Source organism: Macaca nemestrina, chromosome 10 (assembly GCF_043159975.1).
Source record: "Macaca nemestrina isolate mMacNem1 chromosome 10, mMacNem.hap1, whole genome shotgun sequence".
Classification (NCBI taxonomy): Eukaryota; Metazoa; Chordata; class Mammalia; order Primates; family Cercopithecidae; genus Macaca; species Macaca nemestrina.
The window spans coordinates 80,853,834-80,873,689 of NC_092134.1; the positions used below are offsets into that span (position 1 = coordinate 80,853,834).

General features: G+C 46.7%; 1 protein-coding gene across 2 annotated transcripts; it reads left to right on the plus strand.

Moving 5' to 3' along the window:
• The first annotated feature begins 374 nt into the window (after window positions 1–374).
• Window positions 375–16,244, plus strand: LOC105474309 (keratin, type II cytoskeletal 72). 2 transcript variants are annotated; one of them, XM_011728883.2, is made up of 10 exons: window positions 375–815; window positions 2,716–2,930; window positions 8,925–8,985; window positions 9,376–9,471; window positions 10,237–10,401; window positions 10,907–11,032; window positions 14,005–14,225; window positions 14,870–14,904; window positions 15,659–15,868; window positions 15,996–16,244. In XM_011728883.2, the coding sequence occupies exons 1-9, from the start codon at window positions 390–392 to the stop codon at window positions 15,847–15,849; spliced, it is 1,536 nt and encodes a 511-aa protein (XP_011727185.2). In that variant the 5' UTR covers window positions 375–389; the 3' UTR covers window positions 15,850–15,868; window positions 15,996–16,244. The 2 variants fall into 2 exon arrangements, with proteins under 2 accessions (XP_011727185.2, XP_011727184.2); XM_011728882.2 differs by having other exon boundaries at window positions 15,659–16,244.
• Window positions 16,245–19,856: the final 3,612 nt, after the last annotated feature.

Consider the following 19,856-nt stretch of genomic DNA (forward strand, 5'->3'; position numbering starts at 1 on the left):
ACACACACCCAGAGGAGCCAGCCCCACTGGAAGTTTCCAGGGGCGATATCAGGAGTAATAACCCCAGTAATTGGAGGCCAGCAGGTGGAGATAAGGTCGCTAAGCCATGATAATGCAGGAGGTGAGCCAAGTAAATGCTGGGTTCTGGGTCACTTTATAGGGATTCACGGGGAGTTCACGGCCGAACAGACAAAATTCTCGGTGAGTGCATGGTAATTTCCTACATGAAGAACCCAAGGGGCCTCAAGGGATCTAAAAGGAATTGTCGAGGTACAAATTAGGCTGACTCCAGCCGACCAGGCTATTTAAGGGGCCAGCCGGACCGAGAACGCAGCGGCTGTTTGCGCCCCTCCTGCCTCCCGCGCGGCCAGCACGGGTCCTTGACAGCCATGAGCCACCAACTGACCCGTTTCCCCGGCGAGGAGCGCCTGGGCTTCAGCGGCTGCTCCGCGGTCCTTTCCGGCCGAAACGGCAGCAGCTCCGCCTCATTCCGGGCCGGGGTCAAGGGCTTGGCCTCCTTTGGCAGCAAGAGCCTCTTCTGCCTTGGGGGCAGCCGGCGCCTGGCTCTCAGCGCTGCGGCGGGGTGGGGCGGCGGCCGCCTAGGCGGCTTCGTGGGCACCGTCTTTGGCAGCGCCGGGCTGGGGCCCGCGTGTCCCTCTGTGTGCCCGCCCGGGGGCATCCCTCAGGTCACCGTCAACAAGAGCCTCCTGGCCCCGCTCAACGTGGAGCTGGACCCCGAGATCCAGAGGGTGCGTGCCCAGGAGCGGGAGCAGATCAAGGCGCTGAACAACAAGTTCGCCTCCTTCATCGACAAGGTGAGTCCTCGGGCACTGGCCTGTTGCCTGCGTTGGGCGCAGTGTGCACAGGGGTGCCGGCTCTGCCACTGGCGAGATGCGTGGGAACCTGGGCGAGTCATAACCTTTCCGAGCCTCCCTTTTCCATTTGTAAAACGAGCACAATAATGGGTCTTGCTCCAGTGGGTTGCCTTGAGGCTTAATTGGGATGATTACAAAGTGCTCAGAATAGTGCCTGGCACATACTTCCAATAAACAGGATGTATTAGTCCGTTTTCAAGCTGTTGATAAAGACACACCCGAGACTGGGGAAAAAAAGAGGTTTATTTGGACTTACAGTTCCCCGTGGCTGGGGAGGCCTCAGAATCATGACGGGAGATCAAAGTCACTTTTTATATGGCGGCGGCCAGCTAAAAATGAGGAAGAAGCAAAAACAGAAACCCTTGATAAACACATCAGACCTCATGAGACTTATTCACTATCAGGAGGAGAATAGCAGAAGAAAGATGGGTCCCCATGATTCATTTACCTCCCCCGGGCCCCTCCCACAACACGTGGGAATTCTGGGAGAGGTAATTCAAGTTGAGATTTGGGTGGGGACATAGCCAAACAATATCAAGGACCTTCATTTCTTTCTTGCATGAGACAAGACTGTGGGAAGGGAGGGGGCAGGATTGCCAAGGAATGGGCACTTTGAGAGCTTCCAATATCAGAAGAGGAGATGGGACCCACATTCAGGGCAGGGCATTAGGGACACAGGCCAGTAGACATTGCAGGACATGGTGCTTGGTGCTTGAGGAGTCGGGTGAGAGCTAGGAAGGTGATAGAGGAGGTGAGAGAAAAGGGCCGGAATACTGAAGGGTGAGGCTGAGGAGGCACTTGGAAAGAGTGCATGTAAGGTTACAGGTGTAGGCTGAGGGTGGGGTGTCCAGAAATTGGGGTAGTAGGGAAGTTGTCTCTGGAGATTCCGAGGCAATGACCCCAGTGAGTGGAGAGGAGACAGGGAATGGGCTTCTCTTGTCTCCACCTGAGTGGAAGATCTAGACGGTGAGTTATAAGGGACAGCCTTTTAACAATAGCTGACATTTATGGTGCTGTCCCAAGTAATTCTCATTTACTAATGCACAACCCATCATTCTGTTGTTGTTCTGCCTTGCAGATGAGGATATTAGGACATGGGAGGCTAAGAAATGAATTCACCTTGGACAGGACTGTTGGTGGTGGACCACGTGCCACCACTATGCTAGGGAATAGGAAGTGAGGTGGCTGCAGGGCACAGGTCTGCATGGAAGAAACACAGCAGCTGTTCCAGAGGCTGGGGCATTCTCTTGCTCTTTTATGTCTGTTGTTCCCTAGCATGTTTCCTTCTGCCCCTCAAGCTAAGAGATAGGTGAGAAGAGGTGTGTGGCAGAGGGCTCAGAGTTATTGAGTCTAAAAATGTGCACCCTGGCCAAGTATGAAGGAACCTTGTGAAGACGTGGTAGCCTGCTGTGAACAACAAAGAAATGAACAAACCAAGTGCAATTTAGGCTACACAACAGGAGGAAGGCTCTAAGTGCTAGTGTGCTTTCCAATGTCACTCCCCAGTCCCTGTTTCTCCCCTGCTCCCCATTTCTCTTTACTCAGAAAGCACCAGCATTTATAGCAAGAGAAGCTACCTCTGTCTCATGAAAACTCACTAAGGCAGAGGCAGGTGGTACCATTGCTTAAGTCCTCTTCCGATTTCTTATAGACTGGGTCCTATTTCTTGTCTTGGAGATCCAGGTGAGCATGTCCCTTGGTGAATCCACCCAGGGATGAGCCTTGCTCTTTCCTACCCCCAATCCCCCAGGATGGCTGCCTCTGGTTTTTGGGGCCCTCTCCTCACTCTTGAGAGGCAACAGCATGGGGACTCTGGGCGATGACTGCCTTTGGGTTCCAGGTGCGGTTCCTGGAGCAGCAGAATCAGGTGCTGGAGACCAAGTGGAACCTCCTACAGCAGCTGGACTTGAACAACTGCAGGAAGAACCTGGAGCCCATTTATGAGGGCTACCTCAGCAACCTGCGGAAGCAGCTGGAGACGCTGTCTGGGGATAGGGTGAGGCTGGACTCGGAGCTGAGGAACATGCAGGATTTGGTGGAAGACTACAAGAAGAAGTGAGTGAGTGGCAGGGAATATGCTTCTGGAGGATCTGATTTCAAATGAGGTTTTTGTTTGGAGACAGCATTTTTGCTTCTTAGATCCTTTGCTGTTACCAGGGGAGGGAGGAACATCCAGTCAGAATGGGACTTAGGAAAAGAATAGATCTACCTACACTAGTTCTCCAAACTGTCTAGGAAATGTGTGCTCAATTTCTAGCACTGTAAATGAAGGAATGGGGGAGAGAGTTGTATGAAAACCAGATGGATATTTCAAATGCCTTTGTAGTTCCTCCTGAGTGAAGTTTTCCATGGCAGTTCCCAGAACGTAAGACACTCCACCAATTCCAGAACAAATTTTAAATCTAAAAAAAAAAAGAATTTTAAAAACGTATTCCATGTTGAATCATGGCTGTGCTGCTGAATCCTGCCTTTAAAGAGAAGAATTGAGAATGTTTGAGGGATGATTGAGAATGAGTTGGAACCAAAGAGTGTGTCTTCCTCCAAGTTGAGCCGAATATGAGAGAGTAATAAATCAAGGCTCGGTGTGACCTGATATTTTGGAAGTTTGCTTCCAGATGCCAGGATTTCTAGGGGCAGGTGGCTTCTTCCACAATTCAAGTGGCTGGAGATGGTCAGAGCTGAGTTCTTTCTCTTGCTCCATATTCAATCTACTTGCCCATCTCTATTCTGAAATTCCCTCAAAGCAGAACCCTGGCCCAAGCCCTGCATGAAGAACCTGAGGAAGGAGGGGACATGGTCCCTGACCTCAGAGAGCACACAGGTTGTGAGGACAGGCTTAAAGAACAGTTTCAGATAGCCACCAATAAGAAGAAACAAATACAGTGTGAACTGAGATTGGTGGAATTAAGATGGGAACTGGAGCCCAACTAGAGATGCAAGCAGGGTCTGGAAAGAACAGGGGGCTGCCGGGCATAGTCCAGAAGTCCCAGACAGAGGCATCCAGGGGTGGTGCTATCTCTGGGCCTTTCAGATTGGAGTGGTTTTGTGCTCCTGAACACCATGAACTAGTTGAGCAACCACAGATGAGTCTCTGTGTCCTCTGTGAACTTTAGTTTTAGTATTTATGAAAACCAAATACTGATATCTGCCTTGCTACCTAACAGAGCTATTGAGAGGATAATGCCAGCCAGACAGTAGTATATTAGCAGCTTTGAAAAGAATCCAAGTGCTACACAAATGTAAGACATTGTTTTCCCTATGTCAGAAGTCCTGGCTTCACTAGTAACTAGCATTATGACCTTGGCCAAGTATTTTCATGTCTTTTGCCTCATTTATAAAATTGGGATAATAATAGAATCTACTTCATAGGGCTGTTGTGGGGATCAAATGAAATAATGTGTGTGAAGAATTTAGCACAGTGTTTAGCACGTAGTAAGAGGTACAATAAATATTAGCTGCATTTATTAGGAGTATTTTAAAATTGATTTTATCACTCATCTCTTCTACCTGTGGGTCCTCATGCCAGGTTTTTGCATCTCTCTTACGATATTTCATAAGAAATGCTAATCATATATCACCTGCGAATTAGAATTTTCAGTGTATGTGCCTTCTTGTTAAACTGTGAGCTTCTAGAAGATTCACAGTGTATATGTCTTAAGCATCATTGTATACACTGAAGCTTTTCTCATAGATTCTCTGAAATGGTTTTTGAAAACTCTTCACAATTAAAAAAATTTCACAATTAAAAAATTGAGACTGCAACTTTTAATCATAAATGTAAGTAGTTTCGAAGAGTGTAATTTAAAATGTATTATGTGTATTCCTATTTGAAATTGTAATAGCCACATCACTCATTTAGATGTATCCAATTGCATCCAGGTGCTGCGGCAGGTTAGTGCCCATCACCCTTCATCTAAAAAGGCAATGAACGGGCTCTGCTTTAAAAATCATAACTTTTACCTTGATCCTTTTCTTATTTGAACTCAATTTTTCATGCCACTTTCCCTACATAATTTTGTTCTAATATAATATATTTTTATGTCTCTAAGTCTTTTATTGATCACCCTATCACAAAATATGCATGTATCTTGAAACTTTAAAAAGTGTACTTCTTGTGGCCTGTATTCCCAGCACTTTGGGAGGCCAAGGCGGGTGGATCATTTGAGCTCAAGAGTTCGAGGCTAGCTGGCCAACATGATGAAACCCCGTTTCTACAAAAAATATAAAAAATTAGCTGGGCATGGTGGCGTGCATCTGTGTTCCCAATTACTCGGGACGCTGAGGCACTAGAATGTCTTGAACCTGGAAGGCAGAGGTTGCAGTGAGCCGAGTCATGCCACTGCACTCCATTCTGGGTGACAGAGCAAGATTCTGTCAAAAAAAAAAAAAAAAAAAAAAAAAAAAAAAAAAAGAAAAGAAAAAAGAAAAAGAAAAAAAGAAAAAGAAAGTTTACTTTTTGTGATTGTAAGTTTTTAAATGTCAAAAGACTTATTTTGGGTGGAGTTATCCAAACAACAAAATATATTGCTAATTTTGTTAAATAAGTATTAAACATAAGAACTGAAAAAAAATTGAAATTACGTTTCTTAATGAGTTGAATGGGGTAGATTTTTTTCTAAGTGGCTTAGTTATCCATGTATGAATATTGTTCTTATTGAGCTGAGATAGGATTCTAGTCCTGTGTGTTTTCCATTCTTAGGTAAGTGCTGGGAAACTTTAATCATATAAGTAGATTTTAATGGAAGGAGTTTTGCAAGTCCAGTGTTATTTAGTTCTCATAATGCCTTTCCAGTTTTTCTGCTTTTTCTTTCTTCCATAGTGCTGTTTCTAACATGCTGCATAATTGACTTATTTGTTGTGTTTGCTGTTTGTCTCTCTCTGCTTCATAAGGGCAGGGAAATTTTTGTTCACTTACTTATCCTAAGTGCCTACAAAGTACCCTACACTCAACATATATTTTCTTAGGTGAATGATTATATGTCAAAATCACATAATGACTCATCGTTAAAGATCATGTTTAACCATCTGTCAGCTGACAATTCAGAACCTTCTTTTTTTGAAAGCAAAACTTAAAAACCATCTGACTTGTAAAAAGAACTTGTGTCATAGTCAGCAAAGTCATTATCTTCCAAATTTCTGGAAGATTTTTCCATAAGGCTTTACCAAGACTGATCAAATGACCATGCTTATACAACTTATTCTGTCCTTTAGGAGCACCATGTTTAATCCAATGGATCAGAAAGGACTGGAAACATAAAACATTGTTAATATTCAATACACCTATGCCAATTCTTTATCCTTAAAGAATAATGTGATTCTGCCTCATGTTTTTGTACACGAATACACACACCGGCACATTTTTGAGACTTTGGAGCTGCAGATTTACCTCATTCAATTTACATAGAAAATATCTGCCCTCTAGCTTCATTGGAAAAGCCAGTCTTCATGTTCAAATCAGAGACATGAGTTGCTTTTTATCAGAAAAAGCCTGACTTCATTTCTCAATTCAAGTAAAAATAAGAAGTCCCTAAAAATAACTTTAGGGACTGTTATAAAATCCACTCAGCAATAAATTAAGAAAGAAATATGTCTTGTATAATAGGTTATTGAAAGCATTCAAGATTAAAATGATTTAGAATTAATATAACTAATACAACTACATTATAAAACAAGAGAAATCAATATGTGCTTTTTCATGGTTTAACTTTTAATTATTCATTGCAATATATTTTTAAATAATAAATTATTTTTAAGTTTATAATGCCATAAAACTTATCATTTTTATTTTTAATGTGTGTATTGAGCTTAGTGCTTGGCCTCTAGAAGTAAATAATGTAAAATTATTTATAACGAATGTAATTGATTTTGATAGCCCACTTGGTCAAAAGTTTTCTGTGTATTTTAGGAAATAGATATAAACTACTAAAAATTAATTGGTCTGGCAACTACCATATGTTTTATTTTTATTAAGAGGAGGTAGACATTATTAAGCATTTTGTAAGATAATATAAAATAAAGTTTGACTGAAGAGAAATAGCTGTTTCATGACATAATTTGATTAAAAGGTTTCAGTTGTCTTTTGAATAAGACACAGAATCTGGGATAAATCGTATAAACTGCTTTCTGTGTGTTTTATATAGCATGACTAGAAAGATCTGCAGCCTTGGAAGACATCCTAGTCACACTGGAAATAACTCCCTTCACTATCCTGCACGGCTTCAGCCGTTCAACAGTGCCTTTTTTTTTTTTTTTTTTTAATACTTTAAGTTCTAGGGTACATGTGCACAACGTGCAGGTTTGTTACATATGTGTACACGTGCCGTGTTGGTTTGCTGCACCCATTACCTCATCATTTACATTAGGTATTTCTCCTAATGCTATCCCTCCCCCCTGCCTCCACCCCATGACAGGCCCAGGTGTGTGATGTTCCCCACACTGTGTCCAAGTGTTCTCATTGTTCAATTCCCACTTACGAGTGAGAACATGTGGTGTTTGGTTTTCTGTCCTTGCAATAGTTGCTCAGAATGGTGGTTTCCAGCTTCATCCATGTCCCCACAAAGGACATGAACTCATCCTTTTTTTTAATGGTTGCATGGTATTCCATGGTGTATATGTGCCACAGTTTCTTAATCCAGTCTGCCATTGATGGACATTTAGGTTGGTTCCTAGTCTTTGCTATTGTGAATAGTGCCACAATAAACATACGTGTGTATGTGTCTTTATAGCAGCATGATTTATAATCCTTTGGGTATATACCCAGTAATGGGATCGCTGGGTTAAATGGTATTTCTAGTTCTAGATCCTTGAGGAATTGCCACACTCAACAGTGCTTTTTGAGGAGGGGGCTGCCAGGGACATGCCTTAGGAATGAGCAAAGAGCTGAAAAGGATTGTTTATGTTAAGTACATGAATAAAAAAGCTATTACCTAGCCTTAATTCTTTTTTTCACTGTTTTACTGAGGTAAAATACACATAACAAAATTTACCATCTTAGCCATTTTTCAGTAGACGGTTCAGTGGTATCAAATACATTGCAACCATTATGACCGTCCACCTCCAGAACACACTTTCCATCTAGTGAAATGGGAACTGTATACCCACTTAACACTAATTCCTCATTTCTTCCTTCCCCTCTTCAGAGCCCCTGGCTCCCACCATTCTACTTTATGTCTCTGACTTAGACTACTCTATGTACCTCACATGAATGAGATCATTTATCTTTTGGAATATTTGTCTTTTTGTGATTGGCTTCTTTTCACTTAGCAGAATGTCCTCAAGGTTCATCCATATCATAGCATATTGTAGAATTTTTTTCTTTCTAAGTCTGAATGATATTCCATTGCATGTATACACCACATTTTGCTTATCCATTTATCATTAATTATTTCTTACCAATGCTCTATTTTGTTACCATACTCTCACAAATGTCCTGTAATGTATTCTTTGAGAATAATAAGGGATGGAAGAGGTAAGCTCTTTAAATAAAATGATTAGTTCCCTTACTTCCCCAATCAACAACATGTCTGTATTAAGAACATCCCAGTCCTAACCAAATTTCTGTGTCTTAGACCTTGCTTCTGTTTCTGCTTCACCTGGAACATAAATATGTATAAGAAATAGGTATAACATACAGTTTGAAAGTGACAACAATGCTTTTGTTTGGTGCCTAGGAGGTTTTTGCACCCTGAGTCATTGCACAGTATCAAGATGCCATGTGCCAGAAGGGAATGCCTTTTCACCTCTGCTATAATGTGGGAGGGGCTGATTGTGACAGGGAGAGGGACAGTAGAATCTGCATGACATGTCAACCACAGGTGCTGTCTGAGGCAGGTAGTTTTAAGGCAGACTGCATAGGGACAGAGGAGCTGGAAATTGATTCCTTTAAATATGTCCTTGCCTGCATCCCCTTTAGGAAGGTTATGTGTGCCCCAGGGGTACATGAATCCCAGTTTGAAGACCCCCACACTGAGCTCTCAGCACAGAGGTGATAACTAACTGTTCAGTGAATGTTTGCAGAACTGGATTACCTCATTGTCTTGCCCCATGCAGGTATGAGGTGGAGATTAACAGACGCACAGCTGCTGAGAATGAGTTTGTGGTACTCAAGAAGGTAAGAGGGGTGCAAGGTGGGCTGGAAGAAGCCTAGAGGCCTCCCTGACCACCTGGCACAGTGATGCTTGTAGGGTGAGGAAAGGGGCCCTGTAGGTCACTCAGTCCCTTGAGCAGGGGTGACTGGCACTTTAACTTCCCAACCCCTCCCTCCAAGTCCCTTGCCTGGGATGCATGCTGTTTCTAGAATTTGCCAGTCTAAAATCTGGGCATTTTACTGCACTACTGGTGTGGCCATTGCACTGCATGTTAGTTGGTTTACTCTCAGGGACTGAGCCCCCCATGAAGCCCAGGGTGAAGGGAGCAGAGAGAGCAAGGCTTCCTGTGGCAGGGAGGGAGGAATGGGCAGGGAAGGCCCTCTCAGGGCTGCTTGACTGTCACGTGCTCCCAGGACGTGGATGCTGCTTACATGAACAAGGTTGAGCTCCAGGCCAAGGTGGACTCCTTGACAGATGAGATTAAATTCTTCAAGTGCCTTTATGAAGGGGTAAGGACTTGGCTGACCTCTCTTGGGAGGTCTACTCCTTTAACAAGTGGCTTCTGGCCCCTGGCTGGAGGGTGGTGTGGACCAAGAATTGGGAGGGAGAAAGCTTTCAACCTGGTGGCCCTGACATTCACCAAGGCCCTTCTGGGTGCTGAACAATGAGTTAGGTTTTGAGGAGTCCATGAAGGAGAAGAAATGATTCTCACCCTCCAGGAGTTCACAGCCTGGCAGGAAAACACCATGTAGCTGAGATTTCAGAGAGCAGAGGAAGGAATGGTGGGTTCTGCCTGGGCCATCAGTGAAGGTTCTTGGAGAGAGAGGAGAAAGAGGAAGATTTCAGTGGGTGCTGAGGGGGGCAGAAAAATGGAAGGTCCAGGAGCCTGTCCTGTGCTAAAGCATGAGAAATGAGGAAGGGTGCAGAGGCCTGGGGAAGGGACCAGTGCTGGTGACTCCCTAGGGGCCTTCACATGCTAGGTAGAGTTCAGATTTGGTCCTATGGGTGAAGGGTGGTGATGGCTGGTTTCTGAGGATGAGAATGTAGACGAGGGCAAGAGTGGTTCTGAGTGTGTAATGGAGAGAGGAGTCCCAGCATTTGGGGCTGAAACCTAAGGCGCTCATTCACATGCCTGCCAGGCACTGGTGCTGAGGCAGAGTTCAAACGCTGAGGAGAGGCAGAGAGGGACGGTGGGGAATTTGCCCAGGAGGACCAAGAAAACTAGTTCCTCATGAGGACCCCTTAACTAGCTCCCCTCCCCAAACCGTCTCCAGGAGATCGCTCAGATCCAGTCCCACATCAGCGACACGTCCGTCATCCTGTCAATGGACAACAACCGGAACCTGGACTTGGACAGCATCATTGCCGAGGTTCATGCTCAGTACGAGGAGATCGCCCTGAAGAGCAAGGCCGAGGCTGAGACCCTGTACCAGACCAAGGTGAGCTGGGTTCCAGGTGTGCTGAGTCCCACTGGCCACAGCTAGCACCCTCTCAGCATGTGTGCATGTGTACGTGTGTGTGTGTGTGTGTGTGTATTTGGGTTCAGTCAAGACCTCCTTTGTCTCGGAGTTGAGCCTTGTGGAAATGCCACCCCATGCGTAAGGGAGATTAACTACAATCTCTGCTTGTTTTGTGGACATATATGGGGCTTAGCCTTTGTCCTGTCATGGCCTTTGGCTGAGGCCACACTAGCTACAACCCTGATAGGATTCTGACTCTGTTTCTATGGGTAATTCACATATATTGTCTTATCTTCATGTTTTCTTCATGTTTCTAACTTTGGCAAATTGAGGACAGGAAATTCAAACTCCGCCAAGGCCCTCATGTTTGAGAACCTGAGGATCCTATTGAACTAGGGCAGGACCTTTTCTGTCCAGAAGAAAAGGAACCTGCCCTAGTTCAGTAATATCCTTGTGTTCCTCTTCTCTTGTCACCCAACCTCAGATCCAGGAGCTGCAGGTCACAGCAGGCCAGCATGGGGATGACCTCAAGCTCACCAAGGCTGAAATCTCTGAGCTCAACCGCCTGATCCAGAGGATCCGCTCAGAGATAGGGAATGTGAAGAAGCAGGTGGGTTCTATGAAATGAATCCACTAACAGTATTTATTGAGTCGCAATCTGGGCCACACATAACATGAAGAAAGGGTAAAACACAGTGCCCTCCTTAGGTTCTCCTCTAATTTACCAGGAGAGGATGATCTGAACAGATGTGGAGGGATAAAGCAGCCTACACACCGTAGGTAAGTGCTGCAGGAGCCCAGAGGGGTGGGAGGTGAATGAGGACCTCAGGGAAGCTTTGCAGGACGTGGGATTACACCAGGAGAGGGGAAAGAGCAGGTGAAGGAGCCAGCAGGAGCAATGAGCCTAGGTAGGGATGTGCACGGAACGTGTGCAGGTGGGCTTGCCTATCTGGGGCAGGGGGCTCGCTGCTCAGCAGGGGTGGCAGGGAGCAAGGGACAAGACTGGGTAGGGATAGGCAGGCCATGGGGTTTAGACCTAACGCAGGAGGTAAGATGGAGCCATTTGAAGGTTTTGCATGATGATTCCTTGTGGGAGGAGAGAAAATCCAGCAGGAGATTTTAGAACAAAATGGAGGAGGCACAGCCCCCACAACCTAGATCGGTCTCAGGGCCCTGCACTCGTGGGGGACCTTCCTGCACTAGTGCTGTGCTGTGGGGAGGGCACTGCATTGAGGTCCCGCTCTCTGGGACGTAGTACCCCTGCAACCACACCTGTGGCTCTAAAGCAAGCAAACCCATGAGTTCTCAAGTTTGTGGAGGCAGTGCAAGGGTTTAAGACCCCATCTCCTTACCCTCCTCTGCACTCCATCTTTCACCCTGCATGGTGCATGCTTACACATGTACACACACACACACACACACACACAGACACTACTCCTCTGTGCTCATGGTAGTGGAAAGAAGAAAGACCAGCATTAAATAACTTGTGGTGTTTTTGTTTAATCAAGAGCTATGTAAGTGCAGAAAAAATACAGATGTTTGAAGCTACCCTCCGTATTCTACTACAGTGTTTAACTAATGAAATGCTATGTGTTTATGCTTGGATGAGATTATTACCAGAAAGTGACCTTGCTTTGGTGGTCAGGGAAGATATCCTCTGTGGGGAACAAATGGGGATCACTCGCAATGCTGAGTCCCCATTGGGGCTCCTTTTGAAGGCCCTCAGCTAAGGTGCTTCCTGCCCTTCTGGCCTCCTCCATCACATGCAGAGTTTCTTGGCATTTGGTGTCCTCAGCATCCATGTGACATTTGTTTGAAAGGATGCTAAAATTTCAAGTCCTCTCAACTCAGGCCACGTTCAGAAGACCCAAGCTTTTGGTGTCCTTCTGCCCCAGGTTCACTCTGTGGGATCTTGGTCAGTAAAAAAAGAACAGAAGACAGTTTGACAAATTCAGGTGACAGCATGTGTGGCCACTCCATGAATGATTAAAACCTCTACAGTCCCAAGGGTGGGGAAGGGTTTTCTGTGGCTAGAAGGCTGGGTCCTAGGCATCTCCTTGAGGCTGTGAGCCATTCATCCAAAATGCGAGGGCATTGGCACTGCTGGGGGCCTGCCCAGCAGAGGAGGATGGCGACAGCTGGACAATGTTCTACAGCCCATTTGGCCTTGGATCAACTGCTTTCCTTGGTGTGAAGTAAATGGGGCTCTACAAATCGGCATACCCCAGACAGAAAACCTCACCTCTCACCAAAACCTTAGTTGAGGGAATACATCAGGACTAAAGTGCTCAGGAAGCCCCCTGGGGGCTTTCGCATACGTGCGAGCACACGGCCCTAGCTGCAGTTATGCAAAGGTATCTTCTCTAATTTATATATATATATATATATATATTTTTTTTTTTTTTTCCTTTTTTTTGAGACGGATTCTCCCTCTGTCGCCCAGGCTGGAGTTCAGTGGTGCAATCTGGGCTCACTGCAACCTCCGTCTCCTGGGTTCAAGCGATTCTCCCGCCTCAGCCTCTTGAGTACCTGGGACCACAGGCAACTGTGTGTCATCACTCCCGGCTAAGTTTTATATTTTTAGTAGAGACGGGGTTTCATCATGTTGGCCAGGCTGGTCTTGAACTCCTGACCTCAGGTGATTCACATGCCTGGCCTCCCAAAGTGCTGGGATTATAGGCATGAGCCACCATGCCCAGTCTATTTTATTTATTTATTTATTTTTAATTTTAATTTTTGTTTTAACTTCTGGGGTACACGTACAGGATGTGCAGGTTTGTTACATAGGTAAATGTGTGCCATGGTGGTTTGCTGCACCTATCAACCCATCACCTAAGTATTGAGCACAGCATGCATTAGCTATGTTTTTTTGTTTGTTTGTTTGTTTGTTTGTTTTAGCTATTTTTCCTAAAGCTCTATCTCCCTCCACCCGCCAACAGGCTCCAGTGTACATTGTTCCCCTCCCTGTGTCCATGTGTTCTCATTGTTCAACTCCCACTTATAAGTGAGGACATGCGGTGTTTGGTTTTCTGTTCTTAGTTATATAAAGGTATCTTCTAAGCCTGTTACCATTTAGCATAGTTCTCTGTGGGATTTGGGGACCAAACTCTAAGTGTGGCAAGTTTATAGGACATTTTATTAGTAGAAACTTTATTAGCCCTCATGTTTTCCCTGTGATTTATGGGATCTCCTAAAACAACCTGTACACTGCAGAGCTGAATGAAGTCTAGCTGCTCACAGACTTTTTTTTCAGAGTTGACATAAGAATCTTACAGCTGATATTTCAGACCAGGAGGGAGAGGGCAGGGGCCACATGCCCAGGCCAACCACTTTCTCAGTGCCTTCCCCTCCTTCCTCCCAGGTGAAGGTTTTCTACTTTCAGATGCAGAGGAATGAGCCAGGGTGAACCATGCCTGGAGTGAGGGGAAGAACAGACTCACTTCTAGGGATGGCCAAAGTTGGATAAACCAGTAGGATCTCCAAGCACTTACCATCAGTCAGGACAAAACGATGGGAGATTGTCCAAGCAAGATCTCAGAACTGGGCTCTAACTCTTAAGTGCTGGATCTGTTTGCCCTTCAGTGCGCCAATCTGGAGACGGCCATCGCTGACGCCGAGCAGCGGGGGGACTGCGCCCTGAAGGACGCCCGGGCCAAGCTGGATGAGCTGGAGGGCGCCCTGCACCAGGCCAAGGAGGAGCTGGCACGGATGCTGCGTGAGTACCAGGAGCTCATGAGCCTGAAGCTGGCCCTGGATGTGGAGATCGCCACCTACCGCAAGCTGCTGGAGGGCGAGGAGTGCAGGTGAGGGGCTGGATACCCCGTGTCGGGGCCAGTTTTATCTCTGCTGTGGTAGGAAGCTCCAAGGGAAACAGTTTGGTCCTGTTTAGGTCCTGCTGAAGTAAAACCATACAGCAAATGGGCTTGTCACATGATTAGGAAGGCTGAAATTGGACAGCAAGAAGACCAAATTGTAAAAAATCCCAAAGGTTGTGGGAGAGGAGGTATTAATGCCGGTAATGTTTGAGAAACAGTATCCCCTGACCCTTCATGGTGCATTTTTATGGGTGGAGGGGGAGAAGCAAGACAGCCTCTAAGGGCCGTCCAAGTTCAAGGTCGCTCCAGCAAAGCCGGGGGCTCCAATGGGGAGGTAAGCTCATTCTTCTTAATCGTCTAAGACCAGTGGAATGACTAGAGTGAAGTGGAGGACTCATGATCCCACACAGCAAGCAGTTCCAAAGCATCTTGATGGAGGGCTGACTCCTTGCAGCAGATTTCCATTTCTCTATTTCTTGGGAGGTCGCACTGGGATGTGTGGGAAGAAAGGAGGCTGGGATGGGGTTGGGAAGGCACGTTCTGCATGGAGAGGCTTATTCACAGAGGTGACTTCCAGGTGGTTGGGGTGATTATTTATGGGAGATTTACCTGTTTTTCTTCTCCTTCTTCAGGATGTCTGGCGAATATCCAAATTCTGTGAGCATCTGTAAGTATCTGCAGATCTCCGTTCTGCCCTTAGTCACCTTGCCAGAAGTCCAAGTCCCTGTAATTCATGACACAAAAGAGAAATCAGAATGACAGAGGGGGCTCAGGGGAGACTTAAGGGCAAAAGGAATGAACTGGCTGGAGTAACTAGGGGGAAGCAGTGGATGGAGAAGACGATCATGAGAGACAAAAGTACAACCTATAGAAAGATCAAATGATACTCATGAGTGTATCATCCAACGAATGATGCTTAATGGTGACATTATTTTTCTGTTGACCGAAACAAAGGCCCCAGATTGTAGTTAAGGGGGACTGAGGGGCCTAAAGGGTTGAGTGATGGAATGAATGAATTAGATGGAATGGTTGAATGAACGAATGAGAGCACATCCTCGGCTGTAAAAGCTGGAGAGTCTGTGTAGAGATGCTGTGGTGCTGAGAGACAGGGCCCTCAGTGGCCCCTTTCCTCATCAGCAGACCAGCAGCACCAGATGGGCCCTGGGAAGTGCCTCTCTTCATTTGTCCTGCCCATGGGGGAAATTCACACACTAATTGGAAAAGGTAAAGTGTATGAGGCTAAATGCATGAAAAATGAAGCCGTATGATCAGTGCTGATAAAAATCTCTTAGTAAACTGAAACATCTCAGCAGGAAGCCACTGCAGGCGAGAGTAAAGGGGGTGGCCCAGGATGCCCCAGGAGGGGCTCTGACGTGGGGCTAGAGCTGACTGGGGCTGAGGTCTTCTCTCATCCATTCCAGCCGTCATCAGCAGCACCAGTGCTGGGGCAGGAGGAGCTGGCTTCAGCATGGGCTTTGGCACCTCGAGCAGTTATAGCTACAAAACTGCAGCTGCAGACGTCAAGACCAAAGGCAGCTGTGGCAGCGAGCTCAAGGATCCCCTTGCCAAAACCTCGGGGAGCAGTTGTGCCACCAAAAAGTCCTCCAGATGATGGACAAGTGGTTGGCTCTGTGAGCAGAAGGCTTCCCAACCCGTCCATTTCCTCCCTCTCCTTCCCTGGGCTCCCTTTCCAAGTCAAGAAATGCTTTGTCTGTCACTACAGTCCCAACTCCATTTCCTCTCCCTGTTGTCCTCAAGGTGTGATGCTTCGATGCAAGGAGTCCAGTCATGAGCTCTCTCAGTGGCCTCCTTCTTAGTCCCGTTTCGTTGGGTCATTGCCTGAAATGCAAAGACAACACACATACCCAGGATGTTTCCCCATGGCCAGCTACAAGCCCCTCTGCCTCCATGCCTTTCTAGGGCCTTTGCTGCCAAGGGACTCTCTTCATCTTCTGATTGGGATTGTGTCCAGTCCTCTGCTTCTCCTGCAATAAATGAGTAAATCTGTTTGGTTCTCAGTTGAATCTGTTGCCCAGAATGTCACCATCTGCAGGGCCTTAACTTTTCTTCATCTGACAATTGTTTCACTCTGGGTCCTGGGCTCATGTGGCTCTTCACTGGTTTTAGCCAGGTAAGTACTGGGAGAGGGCTGATCCTTGTAAACAGTTGAAATGTATTACCGAGGCCGCTGCCGGGCAGGCCCTTTGCTTCACGTGCCCTGTGCCACCTATTCTGCACAATAGCCCTGTGAGACATCATTACCCCACATCAGATACAGATGTTAGAGCTCCGCACGGCTTCCTGCTCTGGTTCTCAAAGCACCCATGGCTGTGCACGCTCACTGTCTGTGTAGCGAGTGGTCGTCCCTTCATTCTCCCCAGCGTCTCACTCTCCACCACCCACCACTCACTCCCCAGTCCTGCTCCCACACAGTGACCCTGCCTTCCTCTTCTTTTAACCGACTTCCTTTTTACCCTAATGTGTAAGGCCTGTGTGTGTATATGCTTATAGCCTCTCTGTCTAAGGTATATATGAAGTAGTGGCTCATTTAACAAATATTTAGTGAGCAAGGCATTGCTCAGGCACTGGGATTACCAGAATAAACAAAATAGGCATAGACACTGGCCCCACAGAGCGAGAGTGAAAATATGAGTGATATACAATATGAAGTCAAGCAGTGTTAACTACTATGAAGAAAAATTCAGTGGAGTAAGAAGCTGAGAGATTCAAGGATGCTCTTTTAGCTCTCTGTGTATGTGTATGTGTATGTGTATGTGTGTGTATGTTTGTGTGTATGTGTGTATATGTGTGTGTATGTGTGTGTTTCCGCAAGAATGTTTGTTTCTCAGAGTCAGCACAGTTGATTTGAGAAAAACCCTTAACGCAAGACCATCTTTCAAGTGCAAGCTTCGTTTGAGGGTGGCATTCAGAGTGCCCGAGATCCTGTCTCCGCTGCATCGTTTCCCACTTTATTCTCTAGCCTTTCCCCATGCAGGCCAGACTTTTCACACCCGAGGGCCTTTGCACATAACATTTTCTCAACCTCAGATGTCCATTACCCGCTGATGGACGGCCTGCGCACCCTGCGTGGCCTGACTGAGACTCCACCACCCACATTTCTGTGGTGCCTGGTCCCTCCAGGTGGACTTCCCGTCTTCAAGCATTACATGAGAAGGATTGTTTCAGTCATGGCCCAACACCTCCCTGCCCCACACCTGCATTCTACAGGCAGGCAGACTGAGTCCCAGAAGGCTGAGTGATCTGTCCATATTCAGAACACTGGCGTGCAGCCGGGGCTGGACCAGTGGCCTTCACACTCACAGCCCTGTCCTGAGCCTGTGTTAAAGCCGACATTCTATTTTTCTGGTGTCATGTCAGCTGCTCACATGTCTGTCCCTCACTCCATGCCCTACATCCCCTTGTTCCAGGGTCCGGCTCACAATCAGCACTTTTGCAATGGGAATGCATGCCTTAGTTTAACCCACCTTCCCTGGGAAAAAGAGCTGGATATACGCACAACATACCCATGTCTCGATGGCCTGGTATGCAAGTGATAAGACATATTTGTGTTAATAAATTTGTGTTTTATATGCATTTGTATACAAGCAGTCACTCAAACTGGGACACTTTTGATCTAAATAAATACTAAGCTGGATCCTTGAACAACTGGCAAAGCCAGGACTGTCAGATAAATGGTCCCCTTGGGCCTAGCATTGTGGCAGAAGAGTCATATACCAAGTTTTGAAGTCTGGCTCTTCTAATTGTCAGAAGTGGCCTAGTGCAAGGTCCTGCACCTGTGAAAGAAGATGAATACAAGCTGGTCGTTGCGAAGTGCTTTCTGTGCACCAGAAGCCGTTCTCAGCAGTCACTCTGCTCAACTCTTTACGGCTGGTAACTCAATGAATTCTCCCAACAATCTGACATGCATTATTTTTATAAGATGTGATTATTATAATGTCCATTTAACTTGTGAGGATATTGAAGCTCAGAGGAGTTAAGTAACTAACCAAATGTCACTCGGTTAGTAAATGGGAAGAACTGAATTCCAGTCTGATTCTGGAGTCTATGCTCCTGGCTTCGACACCTCCTTACCTTTCAAAGAACTCACCTTAGAGGAGATCAGAGAATAGGAAAAGAGATAAGGGAAGTAAACCAGTGCCTGGAACACAGTCTGCCACCTGTAGATGCTCACTGTTATTATTAGTATTTTCAAAGCATAAGTCTGTGTTTGCCGGCTGTGGGCTGGTTCATGTCCGAGGAGTGTGGATCAACAGCAGGACTTTGCCCTGGCCGAGATGGGATAAGTGAGGGGTGGAGTCCATTAACTAAATTAACTAACTAATTAACTAAAATACATTCCTATCTGGTCACTGGCTGTTCATTTCCAAGCCGGGGAAAACCCTCGGTGCCTCTATTTTGTGCACACACTGCCCTCTGCCATCGGTCCTGGATACTGCACTTTCCATCCCTGTGACTCTGGAGGAAAGACTTCCCTACAGCAGGGAGGGTGTAGGATGACCCTAGACAGGCTCTGCGCCCCTTGCGGAGCTGCCAGTGGGAGGGGATGCTGTTTCACTCCCTGGCGTGCCCAGGCTGGCCCCAGCCTCTGTGTTGCCTGGGCCTGACTCCTGTCTCCTCTTCCTCTCCTCTCTGGCCTCCCCTCTTACAGGAAGGAGGAGGGGGCAGGGGCTGATGCTGCCTGCTGCCTGAACCTCCACACCTCTAGTTAGAGAACCTGAGGCCTTCAGACAGCTTTTCCTGAAAATCTTGGTGCTGATCCAGAGGTCCTTGGAGTGAGGGCCCCCATGACTCAACTAAGACCCCCTCTCCTAAGCCCTGCCTGCTCTGTGTGCAAACCCCTCCCTCCTCTGAGAACTCTTTCTTTCTCAGGCAGTAGATGAGCCAGTCATGGAGGCACCGGCAAGGCACAGCCAAGGGGATCCATAGGACGAAAGGCCTGAGAGAGGAACACAATCTGGAAAGGCTTCCTGGAGGAGGTGGTGACAGGGATGTGAATTGTTGGAGACAGGGAGCTTGTTAAAGACTGCTTAGGTCCCATTTGGCAGCTGCTCTGGGGTTTGAGCTGCCCTTTGCCAGCTGTTTCCAATCTCCCTCTCAGAGGCTCTGCCACTTCTGCCGCCTATAGAGTGGCAACTAGACAAAGGACAATTGTTCTGCACTGCCCCTCAGTCCTTACATTCACATTTAGCAAAACTTCCAGGAGTGCCAGAGATGTTGAGGGTCTCTCCTCTCCTGCAAACCAGCTGCCATTGGCTTGTCTATCCCTCCTCCCTGGTGAGTCATCCACACTGCATCCCCATTTAGATGCAGACCCCTCTCAGGGGCTTATCCCCGAAATCCCTCCTTCTTGCTTCCAATTCGTCCATTTCCAGGAGAGACTCCACATCCTTCTTCCCGGAACTCCAGATGCAGCCCAAGTTCTAGATTAAAGCTGCTCCCAACTCAGGACCTGAACCATAGCGTGGTGGATCCAGGACTGAAAGGGACCTTAGAAGTCCAGTGTGGAAGTACACACACTTTGCAGTCAGCCAGGTATGGATCTGAATCCTTTTGTTGATTTGTTTCTTTTCCCAGTTGTAACTGCGATATGGGCAACTC

Excerpts from the sequence above, each read along its gene's own strand:
- LOC105474309 (XM_011728882.2), top strand. The coding sequence starts at position 390 with ATGAGCCACCAACTGACCCGTTTCCCCGGCGAGGAGCGCCTGGGCTTC. Across the intron at positions 10,402-10,906 it reads AGACCCTGTACCAGACCAAG|ATCCAGGAGCTGCAGGTCAC; the intron begins GTGAGCTGGGTT and ends ACCCAACCTCAG. Across the intron at positions 14,905-15,658 it reads TCCAAATTCTGTGAGCATCT|CCGTCATCAGCAGCACCAGT; the intron begins GTAAGTATCTGC and ends CATCCATTCCAG.